At 54.1% G+C, this 17,878-nt stretch overlaps 1 protein-coding gene across 1 annotated transcript; it reads right to left on the bottom strand.

Moving 5' to 3' along the window:
• Positions 1-3,452: 3,452 nt before the first annotated feature.
• LOC102574840 (zona pellucida sperm-binding protein 3) lies at positions 3,453-12,601 on the bottom strand. Its single transcript, XM_014605614.3, has 12 exons — positions 12,327-12,601; positions 12,074-12,183; positions 11,877-11,980; positions 11,251-11,428; positions 10,922-11,042; positions 9,454-9,545; positions 8,944-9,080; positions 8,143-8,277; positions 7,556-7,657; positions 4,866-4,970; positions 4,081-4,209; positions 3,453-3,611 (listed from the first exon to the last, which is right to left on the bottom strand). The coding sequence occupies exons 1-12, from the start codon at positions 12,579-12,581 to the stop codon at positions 3,484-3,486; spliced, it is 1,596 nt and encodes a 531-aa protein (XP_014461100.2). The 5' UTR covers positions 12,582-12,601; the 3' UTR covers positions 3,453-3,483.
• Between the last annotated feature and the right edge of the window lie 5,277 nt (positions 12,602-17,878).

Genomic DNA, 17,878 nt, shown 5'->3' with positions numbered 1-17,878 from the left:
GAGTCTGCAAAGTCATATTTGTTTTTGGCTCATTCTTAAAATGAATGACATAGCCATAGGCCCCTGGCATATGAGTAAAGCCTCTAGTGCCTTTTTCCCCTGGAGAAAAATGTGTGGTGTTTTATGGGATGATGCACCACACCAGCTATACCCCCCTTTTTAAAATCCTAAATCTGCCCGTGGAAACCTTTCCCTCCCCAAAGCTGCATGAGGAACAGGGGCATTGGAGGAGGAGACCCCCCATAAGTACTGAGAGGAAACCCCTATGCTCAGAGCAGAAGAAGGGCTTGGAGGGTAGTGGGGGGCTTTGCTGACACTTGACTCCCCTGAGTAGCATGCTGACACTTCCCTTCTTCCCTGGGCCTGGCGCAGCGGGGAAGCTGGCAGTGGAAACGGACCCATCGCCCATAACAGCGAAGGCAGGGGATGATGTGGCGCTCAAGTGTGTGTTCAAGGTGGTGTCGCCACCCGTGGACCTGTCCCAGCTGGTGGTGCAGTGGTTCTACCATGGGGGGCCGCTGGTGGAGTTCGATGAGGAGGTGACATCCACGCGGCCCGGTGCCACCCTCAGCCTGGAGGGGCTCCGCTATGGGAATGCCTCCCTGCTACTCAGCAAAGTCAGCAGCCGAGACACTGGCAACTACCGCTGCTACATCACCTATGCCCCGGATGTCCGTATCAAGCAGGTTGCCCTTAAAGTGGAAGGTATGGATGAATGGGTGGGGCTGCCTCCACCTGTGATCCACCCCCCACCCCCTCTGCAACTAAAGAGGCCCTGGGGCTAATGTTCCTGCCCCAAATCACCCCCAGGCTGGGGCTAGTGATACCCCAAACTACCCCCTAGGAGGTGCAAAGTAATTATCATGCCATAAAAGTGGCCAGCCAGCTACAAAAATGGTGCTTGGAAATGTTTAACAACTTTAGAGCTAGTTTCTATCCAGTTTTAAACTGGGTGGTAGGAGTTCCCTTGGAGATCAGAAAGGAACATGACCCTGTCATTTGGTGGGGGGGGGGGAAGGGAAGAGTTACCTTCCTTTGCAACTGGGAAAGGAGCATGGGCTTCCACCTGGGGTGGGCATGGGAGGGGAGATTTGAATTAGCTGCATCTAGGCCTTATATCAGCAGGGCCCTTGGTCCCCTAACCTGACCTGTAGCAGTTTTGGGGGGTGTTGGATGTCTCCAACCTTGGGCCTGGTAGTCATTGGTGAGCAGAAGTAGGTTAGCCAAAACCAAGGGTGGATCCATGGGGTTACTGTTGCAGCCCTAACCCTTTTATTCTTACTTCACCCCAACTTTACAACCAACTGCCTGGGAGGGGCAGCAATACTTCTATTCTTTTCAGGCTGAGGGAGTCCATTGACTGTGGCTCATCGTCATCTCCCCAATCTCACTCCACAGGTGTTAATGACCCTCTCTCTTTCGTAATGACCTTGAGGTTCCACTGATCAAACTCTCTTTTCTTCTGCAACGTTGCTGCCTAGGAGCCACATCTGGCACTGTTTCTTCTGTTCCATAGCCCTACAGACTGTGGTTTCCACTATATCTAAAAACCTTCACTCAGTGTAGTATTATTAACTGAGATGTAGAAATGACAGAGCAAAGTATTGGCAATAATGTGAAGATGCCACAAATGACCCCATTTTTGTTTCATACGTCTGAATAGTCCATGTACATTTAACTATAAGGTCTCATGCCTAATAGCACAATATCCTTAGATTATTTTGACTAATTTTCCCTAGTTCTGGGTGTGAGGCTTTTATCAGTTTATATATATAGTCTAGCAAACATTGCAGTTGTTGTGTCGGTCTTCAAAAACTTAGTGGTACAGCGGATACACCCTGTTGTAGTCAGCACTCGAGCCCACCATGCTCTTTGATCCCTATTAGGAGCTGCTGTATGGCCAAAGCTCCTTTCTTCTAGTACCAAACCCCTCTGGCAGGGCTGGGAGTAGGGGGCATGCCCAGGGTGATGCTTGTTCTTGTTCTTGCCCACAGACCCCACGCAGCTCCCTTCAGAGCCGAAGGGTGCCTGCCCCTCCACTGTGGATGCGCAGCTGCTGCAGAAGATGGACCGCATCATCCATGCCCTGGAGCAGATTGTTGGCAAGCTGGACCACCCCGGGCCACCTAGCTAGCACTGAGCCTAGCATGGAGACCTCCCGCACCCAGGGTGGAGGGGGGAGAGGCTGATGGGAAGGTAGTCCAGGCATCAGCTCAAATGGATGGGGAGAAGGAGATCACAGGGACAGGGAGCTAGGCATAGGGGCAGGGGGCTGTGCTATGCAGGGAGACAAAGGGTTGGAATTTGAGGGGGAACAAAGCAATGCTGGAGGCATAATGGGGGCAGAGCATGCAGGGGCTTAGCTAGCAACTGGCTGGGGGTGTGTGGAAGGAGGCAGCTTACAGTAAAGAGGGTTGGCATCTTAACTGTTAATGCTTTACATCTAATAAAAAGTGTGTAATGGTATAAAGGTAGTCTGCATCTGGTCTGTACTTGGGGTATAGGTACCCCAGTTTGGAGAAGGGATGGGGCAGAGATGGTTTGGTTAGGGGAGACCCCTCTCCATGGGAGGGAGGCTGTAGGGTTGGGTATCCCCCCCACAGCAAACAAGCCCTGTATGTAGCACTCGGGCCACTAATGTGGCTCAGCTACCCCCGTCCTCACCCCTTTTGCTCATGAGACTGCCTTTAGTGAACAGCCAAGGCACCTGGAGAGAGGTAAAATAAAAACCCCCACGCACCTGACAGCTGGAGCCGGAGCTAGAGAGAAAAGCAAGGGGAAAAGTTCCTGAATCCAGGGACTAACCAGAATCCAGAAGCACACTGAGACCTCAATATTTCTCAAGACAGTGATCCTCTCTGTGGTCTGAATTAGGTAGCCACTTACTCTAGTATCATAGAAAACCAGGGTTGGATGGCACCTTAGGAGGTCACAGCTAGTCCAACCCCTGCTCACAGCAGGACCAGCTGCAACGTAGTGCTGAATATCAATCTCTTCCCATCTGATGAGGTTAATCTGGACTGGGGAGGAAGTCAGCTCAGGTGGCCCCGTGAGTGGGATCTAGACCCTCATTGCACAGACAGAAGTTACAGAAGACACTATGTTTTGAAGAGGCTTAAAATCTGACCCCTCGTGCAATGAGGGATCAGATTTTCACCCGATCAGCCATTTTTGAAGGAGTTTGCAGCCATGTACTTGTGTTTGTCCATGGCTATAAACCACTTTGTGGCCAGATGGAGTGAAAATTGTCACTTGTGTGCCCTCAGGAAGCAGTCTCTCAGCATGACTTCGGACCCCAGGCAGTGAATAGCATCACCACCCCCTCCTCTGCTGCCAATCTAGAAGGAAATTCCAGTTCAGGCAGCTCTGCACAAGCTTTTATCATAAAAAAAAAAAAAAAGATCCTCTACAGCAAAAAACAATTGGAAGAGAGACACGAACACTAAGTCCATTTCCTCCCTGTCATTTTTATTGCCATCATACTCAAAGGCAGAGAACAGAGCCCCCAAACCTTCTGACCAAGATGAGGATTCCCAAAGTAGCGAGGGCTAGGAATAAAGCAGTGCCCAACAAGGCAGGCCCCAGCATGTGTTCTTGTGTTTCTTCATCACCTGAGAGGGGAAACTGGGGGTTAGGACAAGATGGGAGGGTGCTAGTAGCTGTAGCCAACACTCAATACTGAAGTAGAAAACACCTGCTTCTCTAGCAATAGGGGAGGGAGAATTCCTTCATAGATCCAGGCAGCAACCATAAAAAAAAAAAGTCAAGACATCTGGGAAGAGACAGGCATCCTCCTTACTGCCCCATCATCTGGCAGCAGCAAGCACATCCCCACATACCCCACCCCAGCTAGAACCCGTGGTCCTAGTGCCTGGCAGGTGTTAATAGACTCTAGGGCTCCTGGTTGGGAAGCGAGAGAAAGTGGGAACTATTGCTCTTGCCAGGCCTGTGCAATGTGAGGGAGGAGGTGAAGCAGAGGGGGATGCTGTATTGCCAACCCTGGGGAGTATTTTTAGGCTCTCAAAATCTGAGAGAGCAAGGGGCTGGAAAGTTTTGCAGATTTTCATGCCACTTCCTTACCTTGTGCTGCCATTAGTGCAGCCTCCATTCGGTTTTCCAGGATATCATCAGTAGGTTCTCCATCTCTCTCCAGAAGGTGATGGAGATCAGAGAACACCTCTGCTTGAAATGCAATTTCGGGGCTCTTATCTGTGCAATGAGCAGGAAAAAACTCCCATGATTCTGTGGGCACAGGCGCACCTAATACTATGCATAATCTAAAACATGAAATGACCAGTTGGACAACCAAGGTTAAAGCCATCTGGAATGGCTCAAACATGTCCCTGGAAGAAAGCAATCCAGTACTATTTTGAACCAGTTCAGTCTTGGGGTGTGGGTACACCATGTGTTCATTCAATGGGCTTGGTCAGTCCTCCAAGCATCCATGGTGCATCACTCCTTGTCCCTCCATCCCTTCTGCTAGAACTGGCCATTCTGGTACGTGGCCCGAACTCTATTGCTCCTTTTGTTGGTATTTTTTATCCGCAAGTGCCTTTGCACCATGCAACCAACCAAAGCAACATGGCTACCAACCAACTATGTCTTCACTCCTCTATTTGAGCACGGTACATCAGCATGCCTGCCCAGCCCCTGGGAACCCCAAACCATGGGTGCAAGCACTCCCTCCCATCAACTCGGATACTGCAAGGCAGGCTGGGCCGAGGTCTTGCTCCCACCTCCTGGTGATTGGAGCAGGTCAGTTGGCACCAAGATGCAGCTGCCTCTGGGGTGGGTTATGGTGATAAGTTGGGGTGCTTGATCTCACCCACTGGCAGGGCAACAAAACAGAATTGACACAAGCCTACCTGTTGTGGTCTTGGTGGCTTCCTCAGTGCCATCACCAGACATCTCCTCTGCATTAGACTGTCCATGCAGGGTGTATGCTGTCGAGACTGTTATTGGAGCAGGTTCTGTGGCAGCACAGGGTAATACACCAGTGTTACAACCCACTGGGAACGTCTACACGTGCTTTTAAGCGTGCCTAAAGCTTAATGCATATTAAGCTAATGTGAATTAAGACAATTTGTGAGTGCATTTACACATGCACAGGCACGTTAATGTGGTGTGTGGACCCACTTGGGACTAGAGTTAGTCCCAGGTCAATGAACACACATACCACATTAAACACATCTACACATTTGCTAATGGGACTTGACTATTAATGCATAAGTGTGATACCCGCTTTATGCCAATATCAATTTTAGGTGGGGTTAGCTTAAAGTTGCCCTGTAAGAGGTGCATTAAAGGGTGCACACATGTAGATGTGCACAGTTAATGCAGTTTAAGTTGGAGCAATGCACATGTGTAGACATGCCCACTGTATTCCAACACCTATCGTTCTAGGTGCCCTATGGCTTAGATGCCCTACAAATCCAGGATCCACACCCCTCACACTGACTGAGGTCTCTGGAGGGGAGAAAACAACATGGCTAAGAAGATGACTTCAGGGATCACACCACAGCAGCACAGCTCAGACATCCTAGCCGAGGGTTTGACCATGGACAGATCTTGGCTTTTGACGGGGGGCGGGGTGCAGGTGGAGTGTATCATCCCATACAAAACTACACACTTTTCTCCCCAGCTGAAGAGAAACTAGAAACTGTAGTAATAGGTTAGAGGCCAAGTCTAAAAGGGTTATTCAGTTTAAGACCAAAACAAAAACTAACAACAATTGGTGGGGGGGGAAAGAAAGTGCACTACTTACTAGATTATACTTAATCTTAAAAATTGCTTCTCGGCCTTTTGCCCAAGTTTAAAACAAACACCGAAAAAAAATCTACCACCCAAAAACAAGTACTAGGGAAACAGTTAAAATAAATCAAGAAATATTGTGCCATTATTTCTGCAGTCCTTATACAGTCAAGTGTACATGCCTTATTCAGATTGATAAAACAGTCTTCTTGAACTTTTTGACGGTACCTCCAATGCTTCACTAAATCAGTCATTTCTTCACCCAAAGTAATATTACTACACCTGAGTGAAGGGGTTTTTTTTTCCTTTTTTTAATATCCAACTAAAGAGATACACACTGCAGGGCTATGAGAGGAAACATTGCTAGACATGGCTAACACAAACAAACTTGCAGAAATGATTTGCTTGACTAGTGAAACCTCAAAACTATTAAAAAGGAGAGGGGTGTTAACACCTGTGGAGTGGAGAGATTAGCAGGAAACTGGACCATTTGGGAGTTCAGGATTGATGGAGTTTTTTTTAAAAAAGGAAAAAAAAAGCAACGTAAGCAATGGAAAAAGCAGTTCAGCATCCAGAAAGGAGTACAATCACAAGACCAGGGTCTGTAGGTATGAGATGCGGAAAGCCAAAGAGGCAGGCATGGAGATCAAGTTGGCACCCAAAATAGAAGGACAACAGTACCTCTTATATAGTTATATAGAGAGCAAGGGGGAAAAACAGAAAAAGTCAAGCTCCAACCTCCTGCCCATGGGAGGGGACCAGACTTGATGATCTTCCAGGTCCCTTCCAGTCCTTTGATTCCATGACAATGAGCCATGAAGGCAATGGATCCCCCAGCCTGAAGAGAACTGGAGTGCTTCTGCCCTTCCCAGGCTGTTTGTTTTAAAAGTTGGGGTAGAGTAGGAATAAGAGAGGAGTTAGGGGGTGCAACTGTACCACTGCATGCCCTGGATCAGCCTTTGGGGCAGCCTGCAGAAGAAACTGTAAAGACAACTACCAGGCCCAATGCCAGAGAGACATCCAAAACCCCCAAGCCTAGCAAGTCACATTAGGGGCTTAAGGGTGCTCCTGATGCAAGGCCAGGATGGGACCAATTCAAACCCCCCACTCCACCAGTGGAGGCCCATGCTACTTCCCCAGCTGCAATGTAAGGTGAACCCCCACCGAAAACTATGGGGTCAAGTTCCTTTCTGATCCTCAAGCGAAGTCATGCAACCCAGATAACCCCAAGGGCCCTGCCTCACAAATTAAAGCTGGATAGAAACCAGCTGTAAAAATGATTAGACATTTCAAAGCAGGGGTATAGATTGTAGTTATGTTGGTCCAAGGCAAGGGTGGGCAAAATGCAGCTCACCAGGCCATTCTATCCAGCCTGCAGGGAAAATTTATTTTAGAAAAATTAATATTTATCTGCCCCTGGCTGCCCATCATGTGGCCCTCAATGGCTTGCCACAACTCAGTAAGTGGCCTTCCACCTGAAATAAAATTGCCTGCTCCTGGAAGGACATATGCAAACAAGGTTACTTGTCCCTGGCAGCTTGTAAAGAAGAATTTTTCCAACTACTTGAGTTGGTCTAGTAAAAGACATCACATTTCAAAGCACTCACTTTGTAGCTAGATGTCCATTTTTATGGAGTGATAAATTTTGCACATGTCTGGTTAAATTTATCAAACAATTAAGCCATGAATTGAGCAATATGCTGTGTGGCAGGGGTCTTAAGTGAGAGAACCAGGGTTTTCCCATTCCCACGAAAGGCAGCAGTGAATACTAGGTAGAAACTCCCTGCCACAGCAATTCTCTTACCCGTGCTTGGTTCTTCTGGAAGGTCAGCAGATCCCTCGCCTGCCTGAAGGAACAGGGCGCTGGTTGACATAACAGCTCTTGATGGGGTCACTAGCAGCAGCCCTGATATTGCGAAGAAGGACAGAAGTCAACAAGGGGGTTCAGTTCATGGCTAGAGTTTGCAATAAGTGACCGAAAACATCCCTGGGGACCCCAGGTTTCTCCCCACTGTGCTGCCACTTGCTGCAAGGAATACACCAAGGCTGCCCTAGGATAACTTCTTAAGCAAGCCTCAGCTCTAATGCCCTTGTAGCAGACCCTGACCTTGCAGCAAGGGAAATCTCAGCCAGCCCCAGGTGTCCACCCTATCACTTCCAGTAAGAAACCCTACATGTTCCTTTCCATGGGAGTGGGTCAGTCTGGAATATCACCAAGAAGTCACTTTCCGCAAGCAAATTGGTTAGAAGACTGAGAAGCAAAAAAGAATTAGTTGCAAAGAAGAAAAAAAAAAAAAAGAAGAAGTCACACCAGCAAAGTTGACCATAGGTTTAGAAAGAAGTGGGCCATGGGACCAGTAGCCAGACAGAAGAGGAGGGGAGCCCCCCTACCTTCAGCTATTATTTCCTCCACTTCACCAGGTCCTTCAGCAAGATCCCTGGAGCTTCCATCTCCATCCCCAGTTTGGAGGAGGAGGGGGCCGATAATGGCACGGACTTGGCTTCCTGGGAGCTCTGTCGGTGGAACTGCAATGAGAAAAAAAGATCCCCAAGTCTGTTAGGTAAGCCTCATCCCACTTGGACCTCCATGGCACAGTGGGCCAAAAGATGCCTACCGTAGTCATGGAGGTAGCAGACAGTCAGTCAGTCACAGAGTCCAGGTAGATTTAGCCCAGCCAAGGTCAGTCCAAAAGAGGGATATTTCTGGGAAGCCTGTCCCAGCACTGAACCCTACCTCCAAGGAGGGAAATAGTTCTCCTAGTGTCCATCATCTGTTGCCCCTTTGAGTCCCATCCCCTGTGGTTGCAGAGTATCATCCATCTTATCCTATCCTCTGCTCCCCTTCCAGAACCAGGGGGAGGCCAGCCAGGCCTCTTGGCTGTCCTTTGGGTCCTGGTCTTCTAGTGTTCAGGTTTTGCACCCTTTGTTTGGACGTTAGAAGACTGGGATCCAAATGTTTCATCCTCTTATCTCAGTCTTCTCCAGGCATCAGCAGACATCTTCCTTAGTGTGCCCCCACCGCTCCCCAAACTGGAGCAGGGGAGACCAAACCAGTGCAGATGAGGAATGCAAAGAGGCTGTGGGGACTAGGAATATGAAGCTGAAGAGGCCTCCTGGACCATTCAGTTTACACCTGGAGTCATAACCCAAATCCCACCCTCCCCCCCCCAAAACCATCACCCCAAAACTGACCCACTGCACTCCTCTGGTCATCCGGGGCTGCAGGCCAGTGCCTGGAGCCTAACTCATCCGCGTCTCCTCTGGACAGCAGGCAGGTTCCAGCTTCACAGCATCTGCAGATCTCAGGGTGACCTTCGACTGGGATCCAGCTAAGAGGGAGCAGAGAAAGACAACGATTTAGCTCACCAGACTTGATCCACCATCCAGATCCAGCAGACCTTAGTTCGTGGCTTTGTGTGCCTCAATTAGTGCACTAGTTGGATGGCAAGCCCCATTTTAGTGAGGAGGAACAGGGTGTGATATGTGAATGGATATGGTCTCTTCCAAGCAGACCCAAGATTTATACCTTCCCAGAAAAGGGTGAAATTGGAAAGAAATTGAGCCCTTATTACTTTAATAAGGTAGAAAAACAACCCCCCCCCCCAAACAAACAAGTGGCTTGCTGGAAAAAAGTGAGCTTTAACAAGATCACATCAAGGGGACAGAGGTTTCATCCTCCTCCTACCCAACCAACCCACCTACCTCCTGCTGGCCTTGTTGAAGGAACAAGCCTTGTTCCAAGGGTCTGGTGCCCGGACAGCTTCCATCACCTTCATATGGCAGGAGATGTAGATCTATCAATCAAAGGAGAAAGAAGACTTGGATCCGTCACATCCATGCCCAACACCCGTTTCCTACCCAGATGTGCCTCTGATGACCTCCATGGTTTCTGGGAGGCCAAGAACTACTCAACTTGGATTAACAGCAATGTTCATATTGGACTACAATGGTTCATGGATGGAGAAGTAGTCATGGATGAGGGCTGGAAGGCACCTGCAGAGGTCACCTAGCCTGATCCTCTGCCTGAGGCAGGATCAACCCTGTAAGGTGAGGCCAGAGACAGACAAGGGACAGGGTGCAAATCAGCACCCTTTGATTCCTTCTCCACCCAAACCAGCTGCTCAGCATTGGAGCAAGTCAAATTGACTTAATATGCTCTTTATATAAAGAATGGACTTGATTTCTGCCAATTGCTTTTCACTCTACAGATGCTCATGGGCCTCTTCTCCTTTGTAAAATAGACCTCCTCTTCTACTCAAGATACCATATTTCCCAACACATCACGTTCTGCAGCCCCTGAAATAAAACCCATGCTCTCTTTTGAGAAGGCATCATAAAAAGATAAAATGAAGACTCCTTTAAACCAATGGTTTGGAGCTGGTTTCCTCCTGTAAGTGCCATATACAAATTTTTGATCAATAGTTTGCAGGAAGGGTCTGGAGTGAGAAGATGCATGTGGTATAATTTCATATATTTTTGCAAACATCTAGCTGGTCTAATAAGAGATAGCACCTTTTGCCTACAGTCATCACCTGAACACCTGACCCCGGTAGAAAAGAAACTTCATCTGGCAGAGGAGAAGTTAGAGATGGTACAAGCTCTCCCACGTAGAAAAGCCCAGTTGTGGACTTTGTCAAGTTTTAGCAAGGCTTCTAAAAACCTTCCAGCAGGCTAGAGAAAAAAAATCTTCCTTAAGCCTTCGAAATCAAGTTTTACAGAAGCTCCATCCTTGGAGGTGAAGATGCCAGTAGACAGAGCCTTGTCTGGGATGATGTAGTTGGGGCTGGTCCTGCTTGGAGCAGTAGGTTGGACTAGATGTGAACTCCTGAGGTCCCTTCCAGCCCTCATCTTCTAAGAGGAGAGTTGATTTTTGGGGACATTCAGTGAGCACGAGCGGGTAAAACTGGATTTTTATGCTCTGTTCCCAGGCCCAACTTCCAAAGCTTGCTAGAGACTTGAGGCACGTGCATTTTTGGCAGACTCGAAGTGCAATTCGAACCCTGCTTATGGAGGTCTAATTGGTGCGAAACCACTGACCTGGTTGGAGGCAGCTTCTTCCGACCAGGGGACCCAGGTGTCCTGGGTCCCTCTCACCCAGGAAATTCACCCTTTGCGTGCTGGATGGGAGAAGCAGCAATACCTGGCCAAACCCTTGCTCTGCATTACTCACCGAGTCTCCCGTGTCCCCGGCAAAGCGGAAGGCATCTAGAGTGAAGCGCAGGACATCCGGACGTGGCCGTGGGGCCAGGAAGGCTGAGGAGGCCCCGTCCAAGCGGCCATCAACCAGGCACCTGGAGGTAAAAGCCAAGATTAGGGGGAAGGCTTCTCCACTTGACCCCACTCCTTTCCCCAGAGCTGGGAATGACCCAGGTGCCCGACTCCCACTTCTAGCCAAACCACCCGCCTAGCCCCACACTCCCCTACCCCGACTCTTCGCAGAGCTGGGAGAAAACCCCAGCATAGGAGCTCCTAAGTCTCTTGGGAGGGTCCAACTCTCACCCGTTGTGGGCAACGAGTGTGTGACGAGGACCTGAAGTCCCGTCCCCACGGGCCGTGGCCTCGCAGGCATCGACGAGGACTCGTAGGGGGCCGTGATTCTTCGCATGGAGCTCGGCTTGCAAGTGCAGGATGTCCCCCAACCGAAGGAGCTTGGAGGCCCGCTCCCCATGCCAGTCATCTGTGGAGATTATCAAATCAGCATCACCCTGGGGGAAGAAAACCCAGGTGTCTGGGGCTCCCAGGCCCCCTCCCTCCCCATGAGCTGCAGAAGGAGGGATGGGAGCCCCCAAAAGTTGGTGGGGAGCAGATCTCAACCTCCCCATCAACTACTCCACAGACCCCACCCCCACAGCCCTCCAATACCCCCACACCATGAAATGGCTCTCCCACCCCCCCAGGGCCTCCACCCTAAGGACCCCACACATCCAGGCACCCTATTGGGGGACCCCCAACTCCCAAAGAGACCCCCCTAGACACCTCCATAGCCCCCTAGAGCCCTATACAGATCCCCTGACAACCCCATACATCCATAGACACACCATTTAGGGATCCCCGACTCCCAAAGGGACCACCCTGTAGACACCTCCATGCCTCCCACAGTTCCCCAAGCATCCCCCGCAACCTACCATCCATCAAGCGGAGGCTGAACCCCAGCTGGGCATGCCCCAATGCTGACCCCGCAAAGGGCAGCCAAGTGGGCTGGATGGCCTTGCCCCCAACATGGCCCTGCCTGCAAGAAGGAAGACACATCACAGGGAGGCAGATGCATATGGAAGAGGGCCAAGGCAAGGCCTGGAGCGTGGCAGATGCCCACAGCTCCTACCTGGGGTAGCGGCACTCAATGGGCACAACCAGGGGCCGACTCCGCATCACAGGGGCAGGGGCAGGGTGGTAGACAAGGCTGGTCTTGTAGATGAGGCTATCCGAAGTCACCTGGGGAGAAGGGAAGTCATGGAGGGGGGAGTCTCTAATCCCAAAGACCCGCACTGTTCTCATCCACCAGCCCCCAGCCCCCTCTCCGACCAGGGAGGGGACCCAGGTGTCCGAGCTCCCGGCCCTGCCCGCTCTTCTCTTACCTCCAAGGTGCTGCCGCAGTCATGCAACTCCACCTCGAAGCGCACCACGGCCCCCAGCCCCGTGGGGGAACAGCCCCCCAGCCCCAGCTCCATGGGGCGCACAGGTCTTCCCCGGCCCAAGAGGTCTGGAGACACCGATACCACCATGTGCCCCGGTCCGCAATGCACTGTTACCGGGGCACGTGGAGGAGCAGGAGCCCCATAGCTACGGGGCCAAACCAGGAGCGGCCACAAACCCAACCAAACCTCCAGCATCTCTTCTTTATCTTCCTGCTCCCTGGGGCTCTTATATATCCCCTTGGCTCCACCCCCAACCCCAAAGTAGCCCCGCCCCCAGCTGGCCGTCAGCCCATGGTATGGGATGAAGTCTCTCCACTGGGTTTGGGGCTGGCTGGCCTAATGGATGGAGACCTATAGGGGAGCTGCGTGGCCATGGGGATCCTTAGGGGGCATTGAGGGGTCAAGGTCAGGTGGACCTCAGTGGGGAGGGGCCTGGGGGGTGACCCTAATGCCACCCAGGGCAGGGAGAGGAACCAGGGGGCTGGGGTCTGCTGCATGTGGCAGGGAGGAGTGGGGGGCTCCCAGCAGGAAGGCCCTGCCTCAGGTGCAAGGGAGACCCCCATGCCCAGCTGCTGGGGGAGAACCCAGGGTCCTTGGGAGCTGGAAGCCCGCACACCTGCTAGGAGGGAGAGGGGTGAGTCACAGTCCTCCGCTGTAGACCACCCTCCCCTCCAGGGGTTACACTCTTCAGTGCCTCAGTTTACCCAGCCATCAACTAGCCCTTCACCCACCCCTTGGAGTGGAGAGAAAGATTAGACTAGGGAGTGTGGTCACCTGGGTTCCCTGGGAGGGGAATGTGGGGTACTGGTTAGAGTGGGGGGTGTGCTGGGAGCCTGGATGCCTAGGCTCTCTGGGAGGGCAGTGCTGGGTAGTGGTTAGAGCAACAGGCTGAGTGCCTGAGCTCTCTGGGAGATGACAACAGGGTCCTGTTTGGATCAGGGGGAATGGGAGCCCAGACTCCTAGGTTTTCTGGGAGGGCAGTGGGGGGTAGTGGTTAGAGCACAGGGGGCTGGGAGCTGGGACACCTGGGTTCTCTGGCAGGGGAGTGGGGGTGGGTAGTGGTTAGAGCAAGTGGGGCTGGGATCCTGGATGCCTGGGTTCTCTGGGAGGGGGGTGGGGGTAGTGGTTACAGCATGGGGGGCTGGGAGCTGGGACACTGGGGTTCTCTGGGAGGGGAGTGGGGGTAGTGGTTAGAGCACGGGGGCTGGGAGCTGGGACACGGGTGCTTTCAGAAGGCAGTGCGGGATAGTGGTTAAAGCAGAGGAGGCTGGGAGCTGGAACACTTGGGTTCTGTGGGAGGGGAGTGGGGGGTAGTGGTTAGAGCATGGGTGGCTGGGAGCTGGGACACCTGGGTGCTTTGGGAGGGGAGTGGGCAGTAGTGATTAGAGTAGGGGGGGCTGGGAGCTGGGACACTTAGCTGCTTCCGGAGGGCAGTGCGGGATAGTGGTTAGAGCAGAGGGGGCTGGGAGCTGGGACACCTGGGTTCTGTGGGAGGGCAGTGGGGGGTAGTGGTTAGAGCAGAGGGGCTGGGAGCTGGGACACCTGGGTGCTTTGGGAGGGGAGTGGGTGGTAGTGGTTAGAGCACAGGGCCCTGAGAGCTGGTACACCTGGGTGCTTTGGGAGGGGAGTGGGTGGTAGTGGTTAGAGCACAGGGCCCTGAGAGCTGGTACACCTGGGTGCTTTGGGAGGGGAGTGGGGGGTCATGGTTAGAGCACGGGGGGTTGGGAGCTGGGACACCTGGGTGCTTCGGGAGGGGAGTGGGGGGTAGTGGTTAGAGCACAGGGGGTTGGGAGCTGGGACATCTGGGTGCTTTGGGAGGGGAGTGGGCGGTAGTGGTTAGAGCACAGGGGGTTCAGAGCTGGGACATCTGGGTGCTTTGGGAGGGGAGTGGGGAGTAGTGGTTAGAGCACAGGGGGCTGGGAGCTGGGACACCTGGGTGCTTTGGGAGGGCAGTGCGGGGTAGTGGTTAGAGCGTGGGGGGCTGGGACACCTGGGTGCTTTGGGAGGGGAGTGGGGGGTAGTGGTTAGAGCACGGAGGGCTGGGAGCTTGGACACCTGGGTGCTTTGGGAGGGGAGTGGGGGGTAGTGGTTAGAGCACAGGGGGCTGGGAGCTGAGACACCTGCGTTCTGTGGGAGGGCAGTGGGGGGTAGTGGTTAAAGCATGAGGGGGCCGGGATCTGGGACACCTGGGTGCTTTGGGAGGGCAGCAGGGGGTAGTGGTTAGAGCACAGGGGGCTGGGAGCTGGGACACCTGGGTGCTTTGGGAGGGGAGTGGGGGGTAGTGGTAAGAGCACGGGGGGCTGGGAGCTGGGACACCTGGGTGCTTTGGGAGGGCAGTGGGGGTGGGTAGTGGTTAGAGCAAGTGGGGCTGGGATCCTGGATGCCTGGGTTCTCTGGGAGGGGGGTGGGGGTAGTGGTTACAGCATGGGGGGCTGGGAGCTGGGACACTGGGGTTCTCTGGGAGGGGAGTGGGGGGAGTGGTTAGAGCACAGGGGGCTGGGAGCTGGGACACGGGTGCTTTCGGAGGGCAGTGCGGGATAGTGGTTAAAGCAGAGGAGGCTGGGAGCTGGAACACTTGGGTTCTGTGGGAGAGGAGTGGGGGGTAGTGGTTAGAGCATGGGTGGCTGGGAGCTGGGACACCTGGGTGCTTTGGGAGGGGAGTGGGCAGTAGTGATTAGAGTAGGGGGGGCTGGGAGCTGGGACACTTAGCTGCTTCCGGAGGGCAGTGCGGGATAGTGGTTAGAGCAGAGGGGGCTGGGAGCTGGGACACCTGGGTTCTGTGGGAGGGCAGTGGGGGGTAGTAGTTTGAGCAGAGGGGCTGGGAGCAGGGACACCTGGGTGCTTTGGGAGGGGAGTGGGCGGTAGTGGTTAGAGCACAGGGCCCTGAGAGCTGGTACACCTGGGTGCTTTGGGAGGGGAGTGGGGGGTCATGGTTAGAGCACGGGGGGGCTGGGAGCTGGGACACCTGGGTGCTTTGGGAGGGCAGTGCGGGGTAGTGGTTAGAGCATGGGGGGCTGGGACACCTGGGTGCTTTGGGAGGGGAGTGGGGGGTAGTGGTTAGAGCACGGAGGGCTGGGAGCTTGGACACCTGGGTGCTTTGGGAGGGGAGTGGGGGGTAGTGGTTAGAGCACAGGGGGCTGGGAGCTGGGACACCTGGGTGCTTTGGGAGGGGAGTGGGGGGTAGTGGTTAGAGCACGGAGGGCTGGGAGCTTGGACACCTGGGTGCTTTGGGAGGGGAGTGGGGGGTAGTGGTTAGAGCACAGGGCCCTGGGAGCTGGGACACCTGGGTGCTTTGGGAGGGCAGTGCGGGGTAGTGGTTAGAGCATGGGGGGCTGGGACACCTGGGTGCTTTGGGAGGGGAGTGGGGGGTAGTGGTTAGAGCACGGAGGGCTGGGAGCTTGGACACCTGGGTGCTTTGGGAGGGGAGTGGGGGATAGTGGTTAGAGCACAGGGGGCTGGGAGCTGAGACACCTGCGTTCTGTGGGAGGGCAGTGGGGGGTAGTGGTTAAAGCATGGGGGGGCCGGGAGCTGGGACACCTGGGTGCTTTGGGAGGGCAGCAGGGGGTAGTGGTTAGAGCACAGGGGGCTGGGAGCTTGGACACCTGGGTGCTTTGGGAGGGCAGTGTGGGGTAGTGGTTAGAGCACAGAGGGCTGGGAGCTGGGACACCTGGGTTCTCTGGGAGGGGAGTGGGGGGTAGTGGTTAGAGCAGGGAGCCTGGATGCCTGTGTTGCCTTGGAGGTGAGTGCTGGCTAGTGGTTGGAGCACAGGGAGCTGGGAACCTGGGTGCCTGGGTTCTCTGGGAGGGGAGTGGGGGTAGTGGTTAGAGCACGGAGGGCTGGGAGCTTGGACACCTGGGTTCTTTGAGAGGTGAGTGCGGGGTAGGGTTTAAAGCAGGGAGCCTGATTGCCTGGGTTGCCTTGGTGGTGAGTGCTGGCTAGTGGTTAGAGCAAGCGGGGCTGGGATCCTGGATGCCTGGGTTCTGTGGGAGGGGAGTGGGGGGTAGTGGTTAGAGAAGGGAGCCCACAGATTTATGCCTCTGTGAGGGGCAGCAGAGTAGTGTTTAGGGCAGGGGGCTGGTAGTCTGGACACCTGGGTTTCCTGGGAGGGCAGTGCTGTGTAATGGCTGGAGCAGGGGGAGCTGGGGGCCTGGATGTCTGGGTTACCTGGCAGGGGAGTGGGGGATAGTGGTTAGAGCAGAGATCCTGGAGGCCTGTTTTTGCGGGGGAGGGTAGTGGGGAGTTGTGGTTACACCATGGGGCTGGGAGCCTTGTGTTGTCTTGGACAGGAGTGGTGACTAGTGGTTAGAGCAGGGTGAGCTGGGAGCCCGGATGCCTGAGTTTTCTGGGAGGGGTGTAGGCAGGGAGTCTTTACCCATGGGTTGTCTGGGTGGGGAAGCTGAGTAGTGGTTAGAGCAATGTGGGTGGCCCCCGGACTCCTGGGTTCCCTGGGCAGGGAGTAGTTGGGAGTGGTTAGAGCAGGGCAGTGGGGGCTGGGAGCTCAAAGCCTCTGGGTGCTCTGGGAGTGCAGTGCGGTGTAGTGGTTAGAGTAGGGGTGATGAGCCCTGGGCTCTTCGCTGCCTTGAACAGCAGTGCCTGTAAGTGGTTAGAGCAGGGGGAGCCGGGAGCCCAGACACCTGTGTTCATTGCCTCCCTGGGTCATTTCCAAGTGCCCAAGGTGGTTTCCAGACTGGCCTTCAGGATTCCCCCCCCCCCCCCGCCATTCCCAGAGTGGCTCTGTGCCTCAGTTTCCCAGCCATAACGCTCCCACCACCCCCCCCCCGCCCCAGGACATACCACATTCCAGCCCACCAGGGGTTCCACATGCCCCCATCATGCCAGATCCTGCCCAGATCCTTCGAGCCATAATCAGGCTCTGCCCGGACCCCCAAACAGGGTCTCAGAGCCCCGTGCAGCTGCTCTGGCCTCGACATGCAACCCCTCCCCACCCCAAGACTCCCCGAGGCCCAAAGACCTGTGGCTGCATCAGGTCATGAACGGGTTCATTCCAAGGGGGAGATGTGGGGGGACCCCAAAGACCCCCCCAGGCTGGCTCTGGGCCCCAGGGGTTGGTACAGGGGGTGGGAGCTAGGACACCTAGGTTCTCTGGGTGGGGAGTGGGGGGGGTAGTGGATAGAGCATGGGGCTGGGAGCCTATGAGCCTGGGGTGTCTGGGATAGAAGTTGGGGGTAGTGGTTGGTGGGGGGGGAGGGTGCCTGGATGTATGGGTTCCCTGCGAGGGGAGTTGGAACTAGTGGTTAGAGCAGATGGGGTTGGGAGCTTGGACACCTGGGTTCTTTTCAAAGTAAGTGGTGGGTAGTGGTTAGAGCCAAGAGCCCAGATGCCTGGGTCTCTGGGAGGAGAGTGATAAGTAGTGGTTAGAGCAGGTCTGCTAGACCCCTGGGCTCTCCAGAAGAGCCCCATTGGGTAGTGGTCACCTGGGTTCTCTGGGAGGGGAGTGATGGGTAGTGGTTAGAGCAGGATTGGTAGGCATC

The sequence above is a fragment of the Alligator mississippiensis genome, chromosome 7 (assembly GCF_030867095.1).
Source record: "Alligator mississippiensis isolate rAllMis1 chromosome 7, rAllMis1, whole genome shotgun sequence".
Classification (NCBI taxonomy): Eukaryota; Metazoa; Chordata; order Crocodylia; family Alligatoridae; genus Alligator; species Alligator mississippiensis.
Note: the sequence above shows the minus strand (reverse complement) of the source record. Positions and strands in the feature narration are given on the sequence as shown.